This window comes from Chelonia mydas, chromosome 12, assembly GCF_015237465.2.
Source record: "Chelonia mydas isolate rCheMyd1 chromosome 12, rCheMyd1.pri.v2, whole genome shotgun sequence".
In the NCBI taxonomy this organism is placed as follows: domain Eukaryota; kingdom Metazoa; phylum Chordata; order Testudines; family Cheloniidae; genus Chelonia; species Chelonia mydas.
The window spans coordinates 11222984-11240360 of NC_051252.2; the positions used below are offsets into that span (position 1 = coordinate 11222984).

Genomic DNA, 17377 nt, shown 5'->3' on the forward strand with positions numbered 1-17377 from the left:
TGGGCCATTTTAAGAGCTGCACAGTTGCCATGGGGAAGACTCTGCAGCATCTGAAAATTTGGTAGGAGGTGCCCGAAGTGCAGTAGTCAATGCTGCTTGACTGCCCTAAGTAGTGTTTTAGCTTTTTAAGAAGTGTGACTTTTGGTCAGAATATTACACAAATATTTCCGGAAAATCGAAGCATCATGCTATACACACACCAGAGAGAGCACGATGGTTTTAGTGTTTAGAACGATGTTGTACAGAGAATACATTTGCCATTAGGTCAAGGATGAGCGTTTTTGAAAAAACTATCTGCTCTCGTTGGGGTAGCTAGGAGCTTAACCCTTGACGTCAATGGGAGTCAAGTTAGACCAGCATTGGATACTTTTGAAAATCCTTTGGTTCCCTACGAAAAATGAACGTGACAGGTAAATTACAAGTAGTACACATGGAATGAGCTTCTGCCCTCTATTGTCTCTCTCTTGTGGGGAAAGATTAAACTGATGCTTCAAATGTCACTTGTTTGGCCAGAATGGAGTGTCAACGTTGCATTTCTGGGATGGCTTCTGCTGGAACATGCAAACTTAAACATGGTTCATAGATGCATAGGGCAAGATACTGCAAACCCGAGGGTGCTATGAGAGTGGGGAAGAGCCACAATGCAGTTGGATGCCTGCGGGGTGAATTCTGCCAGAGTTAGCGAGAGCTAGTCCTGAGGGGGCTCCTGTGTAGCTCAGCTTGCATCTAGCCAGCTCTGGGAGCTGCTTTGGGGGTTTCCACCCCTTCTCAGCCCTTTAGAACATGGTTAGCATCCATGAGGGCACTAGGATGGAGCAGGGATTGACAGCCTATGTACCACAGACCATTAAATTTCAGTTACCTCTGTATTGAGCCCCCTTAACTTATTTTTGGCTAAAGCTTCCCATTCAGTAAGGCATCCAGTCTTGATTTGAAGACATCAAGAGATGGAGAATCTGCTTCTTCCCTTGATAGTTTATTCCATGGTTAATCACCCTTGCTGTTAAAAACGTGTCTTATTTCTAATTTGAATTTGTCTGGCTTCAGCTTCCAGCCACTGGTTCTTATGCCTTTCTCTGCAAGATCAAGAGCCCTTTAGTACCTGGTATTTTCTCCCCATGATACACTGTAATCAAGTCACCTCTGCCTCCTTTTGATGAGCTAAACAAATTGAGCTATTTAAGTCTGTCACTATAAGACTTTTCCCTTTTTTTTAAGCCCATAAATCATTTTTGTGATTATTTTGCTGCACACTCTTCAGTTTTAAAACATCCTTTAAAAAATGTGATTAGAACTGAACACAAAACTGTACACAGAGGAAAAATCACCTCCCTGCTTCTTCTCACTACTCCTCTGTTTATACAACAAAGGACTTTAGCCCTTTTTGCCACAGCATCGCACCAGGAGCGCATGTTGTTGCTTGTCCACTACAATCCCTAAATCTTTTTCAGAGTCACTGTGTTCCAAATGGTCTGCATTCCTTGTTCCTAGGTGTGAGACCCTGGATTTTAAAAGGCATTTTGTTGGAATGGGCCTAGCTTCCCAACTGATCCAGATTGCTCTGTACTCCTGCTCTCTCTGAATCATTATTTACTACTCCGCCAATCGGTGTGTCAGCCGCAAAATATATCAGCAGTGAGTTTTGATATATTTCCACATGATTGATAAAAATCTTGGGCCCTGTTTGCACATGAGCTTGATGCTCCTGTGCCTGGCAGTCAGATTCTGTCTGTATTCTGAGAGACTGTATTTTTAATACTGTGCCATTCTGCAAGCTTAAAGGAGTAATGTAGTTTCTTTTTCTCAGGGCAACTTCACATGGAGGCAGCCACATTTAAAGACTACTTCTCCCCCCCCCCCCCCCACCAGGTTTTCTTTAGTTATTTGACAAAACAAAAAACTACCCCAAATGCAAGCACTCTCTGGGGAGCATGCAGTACCCATTTTTAGGCAGCATGAGATTCATAACTGTACCAAAGTGAAGCAAAGTGCTCAAGACATCTTAAATCAGCTCTAGACAAGTGTCAGGCAGCTTTCAAGATGATTAATGTACAAACCAATGGGAGGTAAATGATTCTTCTCTAGCAGAGTTTTAGAGCAAGTATAAACATCATGAGGTACACTTAAAACTTGTCCTACTGTTCAGTGATTAATCCTATCTTAAGTTCAATTTTTGGACTGAATGACCAAACCAAAACACCCCCTGTCCTTCCAGGTTTTACTCGAGGTCTATTTGTAATATCTTAGTACAGAAAATATTATCTTGCACTCCTTGCACTGCAGAATCCTGCAAATTTCTGCTATCAGCCAATATATAACAGAATATATTCTGTCTCAGTAGTGAATGATAGTTATAATTTCCTACCTGTAAGAATCCCAGTAAATCAAAGTGCTGTTTTGCTCTGTCATTTTAAGTAGAGTCTTCCGTACCAACGGTTTTGCGGATACCAGTATGGGCAACTGATGAAACACACTCTTGAACAAATATTGTGCATATTTTTTTGCCAATATTAAAAACATCTGCCGTTTAATTATAATTTTTTGTTATAGAGCTAAGAACCCATAAAAGGTACAGTTATGTACCTCGTACAACTGGATTTAAGTAAAAAGTATGCTCGCTAACTGTAATCAATACCTTACTAAAGTGAGGCTAGCTAGGACAGGGTACAATATTTTAATTAATTTGTTTGTAAACTCTCTCTGGCTGCAGTGATTTAAATAAGGGATTATTCTGGCACCCAATTTACCATTGCAGTAACAGCTGCTGTTGCCCAAACTGCCTTGGAAAATACAAAAATGTTCTCTCATTTATTTTAAAAGATTTCAGGCACTATCAGCTCAGATCACTATATGATTTTAAAATCACTGAATCAGAGTAGCTTCCAGCTGTGGATTCTTTATCCGACTACCCTTCAAGTAGAGCTGTTTGGGAAACTAGAGAATTCCACAAGAGTATTGCCAATTTTTATTGAAAGCACTCACAATTGGAAAGCTTCAAGGAGCCCCATTTATTATGTATGATAGGGTAGCACTGGCAACATGCTAGATGCAAAGCATGTATAAAATGATGCTCCTGCCTTGAAGAGCTATCCCAAAGATTCTTAAATTACACCTTATGGGATGGTTCTCAGCAAAAAGTCTTGTGTAAATCGTACCACCCCAATAGTTGCCACAGGAAGACTAGATCACTGAAACCCTATTGCCCAGTTCTCTTGCCACTGTCCCATCCCCACATCCAAAGGGATTAATGGTAGTAATTTGGTTCTGGCCTAAACCACAGCAAGCTACAATAATCCCTGCATTGGCTTAACCATTCTGGCTGTTGCAATAGAATAGCTAGGCACTAAACTTCATCTTTTCTCTGCCCACTTGTTTTCTGAGGGGAGAAAGCAGGCACACCAGCTTTTATCTAGGCTCGAAGCAAAGGTTTTTTTTTTTTCCAGTTTTATTTAATAGATTTTCTTTTTTAGTCCATGAGCAACAAACAAAGAAGCCTAGTTCCCCCTCTGTCCAAATTCGCCAGTACTCACTCTGTCACTGCCACTGTGTCCATGGCCTCTTAGCTAGAAATTCCATCTAAGAATGTGAAAATGACCTCAGGGTCCATAATAACTCACTGCTAAGATGAAATGAAGATCCAATAACATTTGAAAGCAAGGTATTTCCAAACTAAGGTTTTACATAGAAAACAGAAGGCAAGTTTTATGCTATGACTGCATAGTACGCTACAGTAAATCCATGTTGCCTGGGTAGTTTTTGGACTGTGTTGTGCAGCAGAAAAAGGAAACCTCTCATTGATCGTTATTACTGCTAGTCTCTTTATACCTCATTATTGTAGGGCAAAAAAAAAACAACCACACACACACACACACACACAAAAACCAACACAATTAAGTGAACTCTAAGATGTCCAGATCTGTTAATTTAGGATTAGAGATTCTTTGTCACCAACCCTTTGTAAGAGGCAATGCACAATTGTGACTCCACGACTAAATCAGGAGGGACCAAATTGCGAATCAGAGAGTCTGATCCCGGACTTCCCCTACTTGCTTCAGGGGAGAAGTAATCTGCACCAGCCACATACCCAGTGTTACCAACATTCAAAAAGGTATGAATCGGGTCCTGGAAAAATCAAGAGTTTTGCTTAACACCACAAGATTTTTTTAAAAAAAATTGGGTTATTTTTATTTGACTTCTGATCCTTTCGGGTGCACTTGGTTCACATTTTCAGACTTTCCTCTACAATCACAAGTTTGTAGTTTGGAATGAAAGCGGAGAGTCTTCCCTAGTCACTTGTCTCAGTGAGCTGGGACTCTAGGTAAAATCCCTAATGCATCATAATTCTCATGATAAAATGGTGATCATTTAGAGCCCTGAATACTTTGCACAAGTTACTTCACCCTGCACTGGCTCCACTGTGCTGGCTGGCATGTGGGAGACCAGAGGGAGAGTCAAAACTCCATCCACTCCCCACCCATCTGCCTGGGTCGGTGAATAGTAGCCCCATGGAGGCTGCTCTCCCTGGGGTGCTGTGATCTGTGATAAGGAAGCCCTGTGCAGTGCAGGAAAGGAGTGCCTTATGCTCCTGCAGGGGTGCATAGACCATAACATGACCTTTATAGAGTCCGTTTAAATCTAGTGCCTTTAACGAGAACCACAATTTATACAAATCTAATATTATTTATAGGGCATAGTATTGAGTGAAGACTTGCTCTTACAAAGTGAAAATCTTCTACACCAGCTTAGTACTGAGACTTTTTTCTATTGTCTTCCTCAGTTTCTCCTCTGGAAGTCTGCCTACTCAAAAGTCCTTCAGATATCCAAGTCAGCTACCTGGGGTGAAATCCTGGCCCTGATGAAAAGCTTGCATTGAATTCCTTGGGGATAAGATTTCTCCTTTGTGTTTTACAAATAAGAACAAGAACATGGATCTATGGATTTTAAACTAATAATATGAAGCTACATATGTACAAGTAACAAATTACAGAGAAACTACAAACTATCAAATCATTCCCAAAAATAAAATCCTGAAGGGTCGCGTTCTCCTCAACAACCTCCCTAGTGATCTCATGTACTGGAGCCTTTCACTTCTCTTTAGATAAGAGACAAATGCATCCCTTAGCACATGAAATTCCTTGATTTTGTCATTAATCTTAAAATAAAATATGCCTATGAAGCAATTTCATCCATGGTATCATTACTAATCTCTTAACAGCAGGGCACAAAAGCTTTTCAGCCTCCTAAGGGATCAATCTCTTTGAACAACCATTGCGAGTTGCAGTCCCGTGTCCTGATGAAAGTCAGGTAACAAATGTAGTTCTGATTCAGCTAGTGACTTATGATCCTTGTGTTTCTATAACACTTGTGTGAAAATTTCTAATATTGTAATTACTCCAACTTATTTAACGGTTCTCTCTCATCAAAGCAAACATTTAACTTGTATCCCCAGCTGTTTGAAAGATTGTCATGCACAAGTAGGATCAGACTTTGAGACCTGGTGAGAGGGGGATGCAAGTTTTAATGTTGTAAAAAATACAGGCTATGGTTCTGTGTTCTAGGATTGCAGTAGTGAATGTAATATGGAAATGTGGATTGTTCACTGTCCATATTTAAAACCATTCTGTAAGGTTGCACAGGTAGGCCCTCGAAGATTTAAACCCTTCTGAGAAATAATCCCTGCCCTTTTCCTTCCTTCCAATAAAGGGACATGCCTCCACTTTTATGTTAGCCTTGTTTCAAATGGACCAATGGCAGGTTAATTTGAGCGACACACTGTCCATTTTTGCAAAGTGTTCCCATCACCATTACTGCAAAAGCCAGCTCATTGGTGCAATTAGGCAGCATTGAAAGGTGCCATTCCTAGAATATCCTAATATATTAAGTGAGTCAGAAGATCCAAGAAAAAGAGCCAGTTGTGAAAGACCATTTTCATTATTATACAGTTGTCTGAGCTCCTAATCATCTGGCTATTTAAATACAGTACATTGACTTTACATTAATTATCCGTTTGTAAGGTTTTATTGCTCCACCTTGTGGTCTGAAAAAGTTTTGGTCTGTTACACTGCTCTATAGAATACGAGACTATCAGAGAAGAATGCCAGTCCTTCCTTTTCCCCTGCATTTAAAATGACATTTTCCCCTTCAGTAGTACCACACTGGACCCATTCTAAAAAACGTCCTAAGCAAACCTCTGATTATTGTTTTCTTTAGGTGTGATCAACTCAGGATAAAAGCTTATTTCATTGGTTCATTGACAACGTAAATAGCATACATTTTTCCATGCCCTTGATGGGCCAGAAGGCCAGCTGTTGGGTTCAAACAATTCTGCAGGCTTACATGAAGAAGAATCCTATGCAGTTTTCTACCAGCTGTACTCCCAGCACATCAATGACACACAAAACTGTTAGTCAACCTAAGGATGCTGTAGTAAGATGTGGTTCTTTAATCACTCTGCTCCTAATTTCAATGTGTGGAAATCCAGGGCTATTCCTGCCACCACCACCCCAAAAGCGCTGATAAAAAAAAATTATAAGGGAGTGAGACCTCGATCCTTCTAGCACTGAAACCTGTATTCCCATTGATTTCAGTGGGGCAGAATCAAACCAATAGGCAGCTCTTGTGATCCAAGGTTTCTTTGTTATGCTGATGTGACAAGCTTGTTCTAAGGAAAGACTTTATAACAGAGTGGGCTGCGAGGCTTATATACATATATAATTCTAATAATAGTCTGATAGTGATGGATTCCTATTTTACACATGCTTAAAGGGTAGAATATGAACTCAAACAGTAGTAATAACTAAACAATAGCAAACCAGTTAATACATGTCAAGAGAACAGCATCAGCAATTGTCCATAATTTTGCAAGCAAATGATTGTGTTCATGACTATTTAGACAAAGATTGGGAGCACTGGAAATTAGCATCCTCTTGCGAAAGGCATGTCGACAATGGAGGCAGCTTTCTGCACCGCTTCCCCAACAATCAGAGAGCTTTGATCATAAAGAACTGCTTAAGGAGTGGCAAAAGATAATTAACTGTCCATTTCTACCTGACTTCTGAATTTTATGTCACTTTGTTTCATGGAATTTCATCCACTGGAAACTTTGAAATGTCTTTTTGGATGAAAATGAGTAAGACAGAAGTATTTAATCAGTCCTCTGGCAGACAGGTTCAGCCTTAGAAGTGTAGTCCCTAAATCTCAGAGTATTGTGCTGTCACCTCTGTCATACTTCAGGAGAGACACTGCAAAGCATATTTAATTACAAAATAGGGGGGAAAAGATAAGTACAAAATAAAATAGTGAATAGTGCTGATAAGGTACATTAGTTGAGAAGTTCTCATCTATGACCTTCCCAACATAAGATATAAATAAATAACAAAAGAACAACATATCCAAATGCAGGCAATGCTCCCTTCTGTGGTTCTGGTCCTACTGCTTAAGGAATAAGGCCATTGCTTTCAAAAGGCTAAAGCTAGGCAGACGGATCCTATATCCAGGCACATAAGTGGCCTGAAGGTGCTGAGCAATTGAAGCTCAGTCATCATAGTCTCTCCAATGATTTCAGTGGGAGCAGTGAATGTTCAACACCTCTACTAGGGTGACTAGACAGCAAGTGTGAAACATCAAGACCGGAGGGTGGGGGGGGGGGGGGAGGGGGTGATATGAGTCTATATAAGAAAAAGGCCCCAAAATCGGGACTGTCCCTATAAAATTGGGACATCTGGTCACCCTAACCTCTACAAATAAGATTTTGTGCCTAAAATAAGGATTCAGGTGCCTGATTTTTTTAAGCAGCCAAGCTTGGGAAATGTTGGCCTGATGCCTTTAATATGGAACATCTATTCTAACTTAGGGAACAGTGCAGAAGCACTAGGCAGTGGAAGGATGAAAACATGCTTCTTAAAACTATTTGCAATGCTCTGAAACATTTGCCTGCATTAAAATTTGCAGCAAGTGGACCAGTGTATGACAGACTGATTCTAATCATAGTTTCTATCAGGGCTTATCTAAACACAAGTTAAAATAGTACAACCCTCTCAAGCCTCACTCCCCCACCCCTTTGTGTGTAAACAATTTATTAGAGCCCTGCAGATCCAGATATTCACTTTATATCCGCATCCGTGGACCATTTTTTGCAGATCGTAGATGGATGCAGATCCAAATTGTATACCTAAAAACCTGCAAATCTGTGGATGTCCATGGATCATTTTTGCAGATCAGATGCGGACACAAATTTTGTATTCGTGCAGAGTTCCAACAATTATATAAGTACAACGGTGCTTTATATCGATATATTGTATGGAGAGCAGAATAGTCTATAATGCTATAACCATCTTTATATGGATATAGTTTCATCCACACTACACATTGTATTGATATAACTATTTCTCTTAGGGGTGTGACTTATTTTTTACTGAAATAATTAAACTGGTCAAAAACTGTGTGTAGACCAGCATGAATTCCCTCCCTCAGCTGTCTCTTACAAATGTTTCAGCAGGTGCAGTGAAAAGGGTCTGTTGATTATTCTCATTAAGGGTCTTTTCTGCTTTCCATTGCCTCTATAGTTCCCACTGAGTTCAATAAGAGTTTAAACAGAGATCAGTGAGAGAATGGGTCTGGCATTTCAGCTTGGATAAGTATCCAAAAATTAGGATTCTTAACCAAACTACACTGAACTCCTGGGTCTGCTTCATTAGGCTGCTATACTTACAAGAGAAGGCTTTCTAATGTCACTTTTAGAACTTCCCTCTTCAGATAAACTAGAAATATGGTGAGAACAGGCTTTCTGGTGATACTTCAGCACTTCCGTTTCCACATAGAACAAGCAGAAGCACAAGGGGATGAAAATGAAAACATGAATCAAACCTTTCAAAAGGACACCCACCTTTAATTGTGATGTGGTACTGTTTTGCCCATCTTTGCAGTAGATGCTACTGAAATTGTATCAATGGATTTCTAATCCTTAATTGTGCATGATCTGTTCCTTCAGTCCCATTCAGCACTGTTAAAAAGGGACATCTGCATTCTGTCAGCAGAACTGATTAATCTGCCAACAGTAACACTAACCTTGTTTATTATATGGCAAGCACTGCATTAAGGAAGGGTGTTAAGCACCTTCTGTAGTTCCTAGAAAACCATTTTCTTTTTCTGTGGGAGTGTGGATTGGGGCTTCTATCCAAACAGATCACAAAAAAGGATTTATTAGTGGCAAATCTGGTCTGCCTTACTCACTCTCACTGACCTCAGGATAATCCTGAATAGGATATAGCCCTAAGACATTTCACTACCATTAACCTGCTGTTGAACATCAAACTGCAGCCTGCTGGAAGCTGTTCACGAAGATGCACGTTTTCAATTCAGAGGCGATTTAGCTGGAAGTTTATATTACCAGTGTTGCTAACTCTCATGAATTTGTCACGAGTCTCATGATTGTTTTTCCTTAAGGCCCCAGCTCCTGGAGTCAAGTGGATATGTGATACTTTTCCTTTAAGAACGAAATTAAACTTCTAGCTCTCATGACTGTGGAGAAAGCTTCAAAATGTGACCCCCCCGTGCACCCTAAAGACTCAAAAAAGCAGAAGGCATATCTATTACTTTTACATAATCTCATGATTTTAAAGCCAATCTCACGTTTTTTTTGTGAGCCTGACTCAAGATTTTTGAACATTTGGGGTCAGTAAGACTGTATTACTAGTATCTTGTCATTTATGAGATTTCATAGAACCCTGAACTCAAAAGTCAGAAACTCAATTTAGAATAAGTAGGGATTTGATCTCTTGAGACAGGAAGAATTAGTTATTCCTTCTCATATACTGGTAACATTTATTAAGTATCTGATGTAAATCAAGTAAGCAGGGCCACACGGACCTATAACCCCACGAGACCTGGGCCTGGGACACGGCAATTCTGGGGCACCATTCTGGTGAGGTAGCAAGACTGATGGTCAAGTGGAAGAGAAGCAGCAGGGAGTTTGTGAGAAGCATGTGACCAGTATTCTATTAGGTGCAAAGCTGGTTAGCTCAGGGGCTGAGGAATGAAGAAGTGGTCCTGTGGCCCTGAAAAGAAGGGGATGTTGTCATGTGGTGGGGACACTGCAATCCCTTAATCTGATCTTTTTCAAATCTGCCATTTCCACGATACATTGGGACCAAAGGCTTATGAACACATTGCAGAGAGGGCCAGGCATAACGTTTTGAAGGATCTATGGGAGTTCACTGGCTTGACACAGCTTTGCTAATAAAACTTGGATACTCTGTATTAGGAAACCAAACGTAACCACTACATTTGAATCCAAACTTTTTATTGCTCAATGAGGCCCACTCCAGGGTAGAGCTTTCAGTGAAACTGACTGAAATTACTTGAGATGTTGATTATATAATTTCAAGGGAACACAAAAAGACAATACTCCATAGGTTACTGTCACGTGACACAGAAAGTAGGATAATCAGGTTTTTAATGGTGTGCTGCATTTCTCTGCTAAAATATAGTGATTGTTGGTGAATTGTGTTTTGAACCAAACATAGATAGGTACAGTCCTGGAAATCTGTTAGTCTAAAACACTGAGGAGGAAAAGTGTCTCTGAGGAGATTAAAATATATCTATTATGATATCCAAGGAACTGTTAAAATATGTTTCTGTGGCTTTTTTGTGAATGTATGAAAAGCTTAATTTGAGTCTTATGGTATAATAAGGATCTAGTGACTAATCTGACAATTACATGCTTCCTAATAAAAAGTTTGAACATGGTCAGTCTTACCAAGTAGTTCGGATCACAAAGAAAAGTGCATGATAGTGTAACAAGTCTTTTCTTTTATAAATCTGAATTCAAAATATTCTAGATGGTGGGTCACATTTCATTTTGTTTACAAACTGCAAGAAAACTTTAAAAATGAATGAATATTAAAATAATATGTTATTGCTCTTTTAATTAATGCAAAGTATCACCTTACACCCACAAGGAGTACACCAATTAATCATACCAGGCATTACTCAGCATGTAGTTGCTCAACTTCATTTGGCATCAGTGTGGGATATTAGATACATTCTAAACTACCAATATAAATCCTATTCCAAGTTTCTGAGAATCTAATTCTAAAGCTACTAGCTGTGCTGGAAAACTCTTCAGGGCTCTATTTGGCAATCCTCACTCAGGGAAAACCGCCCATTGAATGCAAGCTCACGAGAAATGTAGAAGAGGTCAGGCATCAGACTTGACTTAAGTACGGTGATATTGCCTGATCCAGGAAGGGGTGATCAGACCCCTAGATACACAAATAAAGCCAGGAACTGCTTTAAAAAAAACCTCTTGCCAGAGGTTTATATGAGAAGTTAGTTCTAATAAGGCTTAAGAATTTATGAGAGTATGAAAATCAGTGAAAACTGGCATACTTGATAGCAAGGCATTTCACACTTTACCTACTGGAAGCTGTAGTTTTCTTTTGTGTTGTGAAGACTAGTGAAGTACAAATAATTCACAATAACAGCTGATAGCCCAAACTATTGTGGAAACATTCAAGGACCTCCCAGCTCTACAGTATCATTTTGTCTGTCTGCCAGAAGCTGCAGTATCTGTATGTAATTTTTGCTGTCACAGAGTAAATTAGTTTAGAATATACAGTGGCCTTATTGATTTCACTGAGTGCAGGACTGAAAGCTGGATCAGGACCAGTGTATTTGAACTAAAAGTTTCCTCTTAAATAAATCTTTGACCTGTTTCAAACTGAAACTCTGGCAGACATCGAATGCTGTCTTTACCTGCAAGGTAAGCAAAATAAAAATGAACACTCAAACTTTTAAAATCTCGCTAAAGTTTTTTTTTGTTTTGCTTTGCTTTTTAATGAGTTGTTGAAGGATATTTTTGAGAGCCACAGTTGCTCAGGCAGGGTTACATTCTATCCTCTATGTGCAGAAATCCCACTGGAGTAATTCCACAAGATATGCCAAAAACAGATATTTCTAGCTGTTCATTTAACAGTCTAATGCTACTGTGTCCTTCTTACTATTTGTTGTTGTTATTTTATTGGAAGCTGGTAAAAACAGAAACAGATTTTTTTAATTTATTTTTAACACTGGTGATGCAGTTTATGAACTTGCACATTGTGACAAACTAGCAACCAATGATATGACCCCGCACTCCTTGCATGTGCACTACTCCCATTCAAGCTAATGGAAATTGCCTTTGTGTGGAACTTTAGGTTCTATCCCCAAAGGGCCATATCTCCAGTTCTTACACAGGAAAGCCCCTGAAGTTTGCCTGACAAAGGAACTCAAGGATTTGCTAATAAGATCTGGGTATGTATATACATACACATCCTTGTAACGTTCTGCTTTGAATGAGGTGAGTCCAGTGTGTATTCAGACTTCCCTCCTGTAAAAAGCATGTTGCTTCCTACAAGTGCTCTCACTTCGACATCATGAACAACTTAATCTTTACAAGTCTGGAAAGGCTCTAGTGCGCTGTGTTTTCATTGACAATGTCTAACCTATTCAGAGTAACACAGGAACCCAGACAGCACTCACACAGCATCCCCCCTTCCTATTGTAATAGGGGGATTTTCTTCCACATAACGCTTTCAGGAAGGATCTTTCGTGTGCTTGGATGTTCCTGTTTGCAGTGAGCCCCTAATATTGCCTTATTGATTATAGATTTTGGAATGGGAATATAATTCTGTTCACCAATATATCACATGGTACTCTGAATTCAAAAATCACAGATAGCCGTAAGAAGAAAAACAGAGCGGTTAGTTCTGTCTTGGCATTTGAGAGAACTTGTTGCAGGCCACTCTCTCGCAGCAATCGACTATAGGAACATCAGCCTTAGTCACATTTGTCTACAAGTGCTAGAATGTGCTCTAGCTCTTCGTTTGTTTACTTCGTAGATCTCAGCACACTCTGTGGATTGAAAGTTTCCCTCTTTCTCCTGTGAAGTCAGATCCTTTAAGAAGACCCTTATAAACACCAAAAGGAGAACAGAAACCATTAATGGGGTTTTTTTTAATTCCTTTTTTAAGTTTCTGGACATTTATTCAATGGGTGCGTTCGCCAACACCAGGAATCCAAGTGGATACTGCACCTCTGGCTAACTGAGCAGCCAAACCAAAAGCTACTTTGATAGCTGTATCACTTCCTATTTTTGTTGCTTTTCAAATCACATTTTTTTGTGTCTCTGCCTGTGACATCTCCTGAATGGATGTGTAAGCCAGCAGTTATATGCTCCTTGCTCAAACTCTTTACTAAATTTGAGTCAGCAAAACTCACTAAATGCTAGTGGCGTTCTCCTCTGCAGCAGTGAGAGAAAAGCAGTGTTGCCATTGTTTTGCTCCTACAATAGGAACTTTCACAGGCGCTGCTGTATTTGCAAATCGAGCCTTTGAGAACACCTGTGGTTCTCTGGGATAGCGAGAAGGGAGTGAAGCCCAGAAGGCATTCCTCTTCTCTGCATTGAGTTGCACTCTGCTACTGCAGGGAAAACACCTGTAGAACAAGAACCCTTCTATGTCCAAATGTGTAGCCAAAGTTCACCCCGGCAAAGTATTGAGCTGGCTTGAAACTACCTAAAGCAGGTTCACCCACCCTTAGTCTCCTCTGCCCAGCTCACTGAGGCACAGACTTCTACTTCCTAACCAAGCAAGCCCAATGCCTATATCAAACATGGTGTTGGTGGATGGAAAAGCATTCAGATACCAGAAAGATAACTGTAGTCGAGTGAGACTTGATAGAAGGTAGTAGCCAAGACCACTCTGTTGTTCTGTTTCCCACTCCTCAGGCCTGAGCTGTACTAGGAAACGGTGCCATGTCTGAACACAATTAGCTGACACACTGCTGACCCTGGGCAAAGATCCGGACAAGCCACGTTCAATATCTAGTTGTGATTATGCCCTGCAGTTTAACCAAGGCTCTGAGGCAGCCCTTCCCTGGTTATCTTCCATGCTGAGAACAGCTCTTAAAGAAAAGCCCTGGCTAAGTGACTGCCCTCCTCTCAGAAGCTGACACTCCTGAGCATTAATGACAACCCATCCTTTCCTCCTCAACAAAAACAAACCTGCTCCAGGGCCAGAAGGAGCTGTCCTGCTTAGAATGTGTTAAGGGGAAAGGGAAGGCTGACTGTGAGGGAGGAAGGTGGAGGAGCAGAGACAGCAAAATAGTGTTTACAGTCTCCAGACCAATGAGCAGCGCTGCTCTGAGTTTCTGAAGAATCTGTTAGCACTGGGGGGCCTCTCAGCAATAACCCTGATTTCACTTTCCTGCTGGTGGGAAGAGTGAAAGCTTCCGAGTGGCTGATCTCAGGGTGCTCTACAGGAGATTACGCTAGCTCTATCTGTCATCCATGCATATTTCCAGAGAGTTCAACAGTGAGGTTGACTTCTTAACATTATATAACCCAAAGACTAAATCAGAGGGTCATGTGAGAGTTTTTGGTCCAAGAGACAGAATCCACTAAAAAGCCAGGCACAATACCAGCTGCCATCTCCCACTTTTTTCCAGAAAATCATGCTAGCGGTGTCTAAATTGCCCTGGCTGAAGTTAGAATGAACACACAGGAAGATGCAGAATCCTGCCCCCCCATCCCACCCCCTCAAATGCCTGAACTAGTAGCAGGCTACTCAGGGAACAGGGAAGAATCTGACTGGAAGTGACTCAGAATCATGGGGTAAATGCAGTGAGTTTGACCATTGTAGACTTTACTTCTTTCTGTTCCTCTATAACAAAATAGAGGGACTATGCCTCTCTCTCCCAGAAAATAAACTACAATCTGGTCACTGAATGTCAAGTAAACAGAAGCTCTCCGAATGGCGCATACAGGTAGAATGGCATGGATAGTGATGTTGATACACCTGCAATAGACCTCAAGGGTCACCTGCCTGTTTCCTTACAAAGGGGCAGTGCGCGGCACCACAGTATCGTGGAGTGTCTGAGCTATCTTGGATTGAATCAAAGAATATTTGGGGGCTATTTTTTTCAGTTTCTGTACAGCTGGCACACATCTGTATGGGTAGCAGGAGTATGGTTTACCTGATCCCCCTCCAAATATTTGGTAGTATTAAAAGCAGGCTAAGTTTTTAAGTACCAGCCTTTACTGGTATCAGCTTAAGTTTCAAGGAAGAGACAGTGAAGGTGCAATAACCCACCGCACAACTCAGTTTCAGCTATCTACACTGAGTGGGATTTTCCCGCACCATGTATTTTCTCATAGGAAAGACAGACTTTTTATGCTACGAATGTGAAACCGTTAGTCTTTATCACCAAGCAACCACATCACCAAGACATAAATAGCTGTGTGTCACAGTACATGCTTTCCATCCAGCCATCCTTCTACCCAGAGCATTGAACGTTCAGGCAAACAGTCTTCCATCTGGTAGATGGGGTCTGTTCTAGGTGTGATTTGTAGGGACCCACAGATGGTGTTACTCCATTGCATAGTGTGTGTGTGGGGAGGGGGAGCAGGGGCATCACTACCAGCAGCACCTTAAATTTCACAGGGATGAAAGAGGCCTCGTGTTTAAGGTCTTGCTATAGATGTGCTAGACTGTTTGAATTGAATATAATTAAGGTGGGGTTTTTTGGTTTGTTTTTGCCAGTGATGTGCAGAAAGGGTTTTCCATTTTTTGGCAAGTCTTCTGCCCACTGGAGACAAAACAAAACAAAACAAAACCCCGCTCAAACTGCATACTGGATCGTGGAAATCAAATCCAAAACAAAAGCGGTGTCTCCCTCAGAAACTCTCTCACTGGCCAAGCTACCACTTTTCCAGATGCTCTTTTCCTGTTCGTAGGTATCCCCCCCCCTTACACTCCACTCACATCTTTTGCAAAAACAAGCAGCCTGACGTAAAACCAGCTCTAAAAGACTAAAGTGGCAGCCGAAAGTCGTAGCATCAGTTCAAAACTTTTACTCTGCGGGAGGTGGGGGACGTAATTCCGATCTGATCGATTTCAGCGGAATACACGGCAAGGGAGCTCTGAACCTTGTGGGCTGATGCTCTGCAGGCTACGAGGAAGGGAACAGAGTTTCTAGGGGGATGAGGGTGTGCTCCCTGCCCTCGTGCCCTGTCGCTATTAACCAGTGACCGTGACTGCAGATCATTAAGGAGAGACTAGAGAGCCACAGCGCAGCTATGATTTCAGTCAGCCTGCAGTACAAAAAAAAAAAAAAAAAGCAAAGCTTTGGAAACTCTGGGAAGTGAATACAGCACTGCGGTCTGCAAAAGCTCTAGCCCTGGGGATGGGAAAGACCCAGTAAAATTGTGCTCTTACCCCCTCCATTTTTGTAGCAGAGGTAGGGAAATCTCCAGACATTGGCCAGGTCCACAGCGAATCCAATGACCGAGAGAAGGAAATCGATCTTCTTGCCCCAGGTCTCCCGCTCCGGCTGCCCCTCGGCGCTGTACTGGAGGCTGGAGGCGGCCGGCAGGAGGCTGCTGCTGGTGTATTGCACCCCGTTCTGCTCCTTCACCAGCAGCAGCTCCACGTCCTTCTTGGGCGGCGGCGGCCGCTGGCCGGAGCCGTCCTGCACCGGGGCCACCGCCGACACTCTGCGCTCGGGCTGGATCGCCTTGTTCATCCTCGCCTCGGGCACCCAGAAGGAGAGCTGGGCGGGGGGGAGAAGGGGAGAACGGAAGTGCCCTTTCCACGGGAGGCGACTCTGGGCGCACCCGCCCGGCGGTGCTGGGGGAGCCGTAATAAGGCAGGCACATGGGCCGGGAGAGGGGGGGGATCCCGAGCGGCTGCACGGGACGGAGCCTCGGCTCCGGGCTGCTGGGGGAGCCCAAGTCACAAACTCGGGGCCCAGGAGCGGCACCTGCGGCCAGGCTGGCGGCGAGCCCCTAGGTGAGGCGCGGGACCGGCGCCCAGGCCACCCGCCTCCGCCGAGGGGTCCCTGGCGCGGGGCGCTGCCGGCTCCTTGCCCCGCTCCCCACGTCCCGCTGGCTAAATAGGGAACAGCCCCAGCCACTCCCCTTGCACCTGAAAATGTCAAACCTCCCTACGCCCGCGCCGCCCCGCGCCCGGTCCTACCGCCCGGGCAGAGCCCAGCGCCGCGTCTCCGCCCCCGGCCGCCCCCCACCGCCGCCTCGGGCCGCTGCCCGGCTGGAGCCCGCCAACTTTCGGCTGCCGGAGCCCGCTGCAGAGGCAGGTTCCGCTGCTCTGGCGGCGCGGGGTTGAGCAGGGCAATGGGGGGTCGCGGGGGGAGCCGGCGCTGGAGGGGGGCGGTAGCGCTGTGGCGCCAGGGTGCCTGGGCGGCCGGGTCCCCGCCCCGGAGCAGGGGCCGGCAGACTTGGTCCCCGTTTCGCCCGCAGAATGTGCGGGCCCCGGCACTGGCTGGGTCGGGGGGCAGGTGCTGGGGCGAGGGGTGCTGGCTTGGTACACCAGGGTTGCAGTTT

The 17377-nt window shown here is 43.0% G+C and overlaps 1 protein-coding gene across 3 annotated transcripts in view; it reads right to left on the bottom strand.

The window, feature by feature from the left end:
• Nucleotides 1-17160, bottom strand: part of SLC6A2 (solute carrier family 6 member 2) — a 114029-nt gene extending 96869 nt beyond the window's left edge. Inside the window, exons 1-2 of one of the 3 annotated variants that reach the window (XM_027829689.3) lie at nt 17013-17160; nt 16254-16587 (exon numbers count right to left, since the gene is read on the bottom strand). In XM_027829689.3, coding sequence (XP_027685490.2) covers nt 16254-16560 — 307 coding nt within the window. In that variant the 5' untranslated portion in view covers nt 16561-16587; nt 17013-17160. Of the gene's footprint in view, nt 1-16253; nt 16896-17012 lie in introns of those variants that run through there. The other 2 variants (XM_027829692.3, XM_043526259.1) reach the window with 2 other exon arrangements.
• Between the last annotated feature and the right edge of the window lie 217 nt (nt 17161-17377).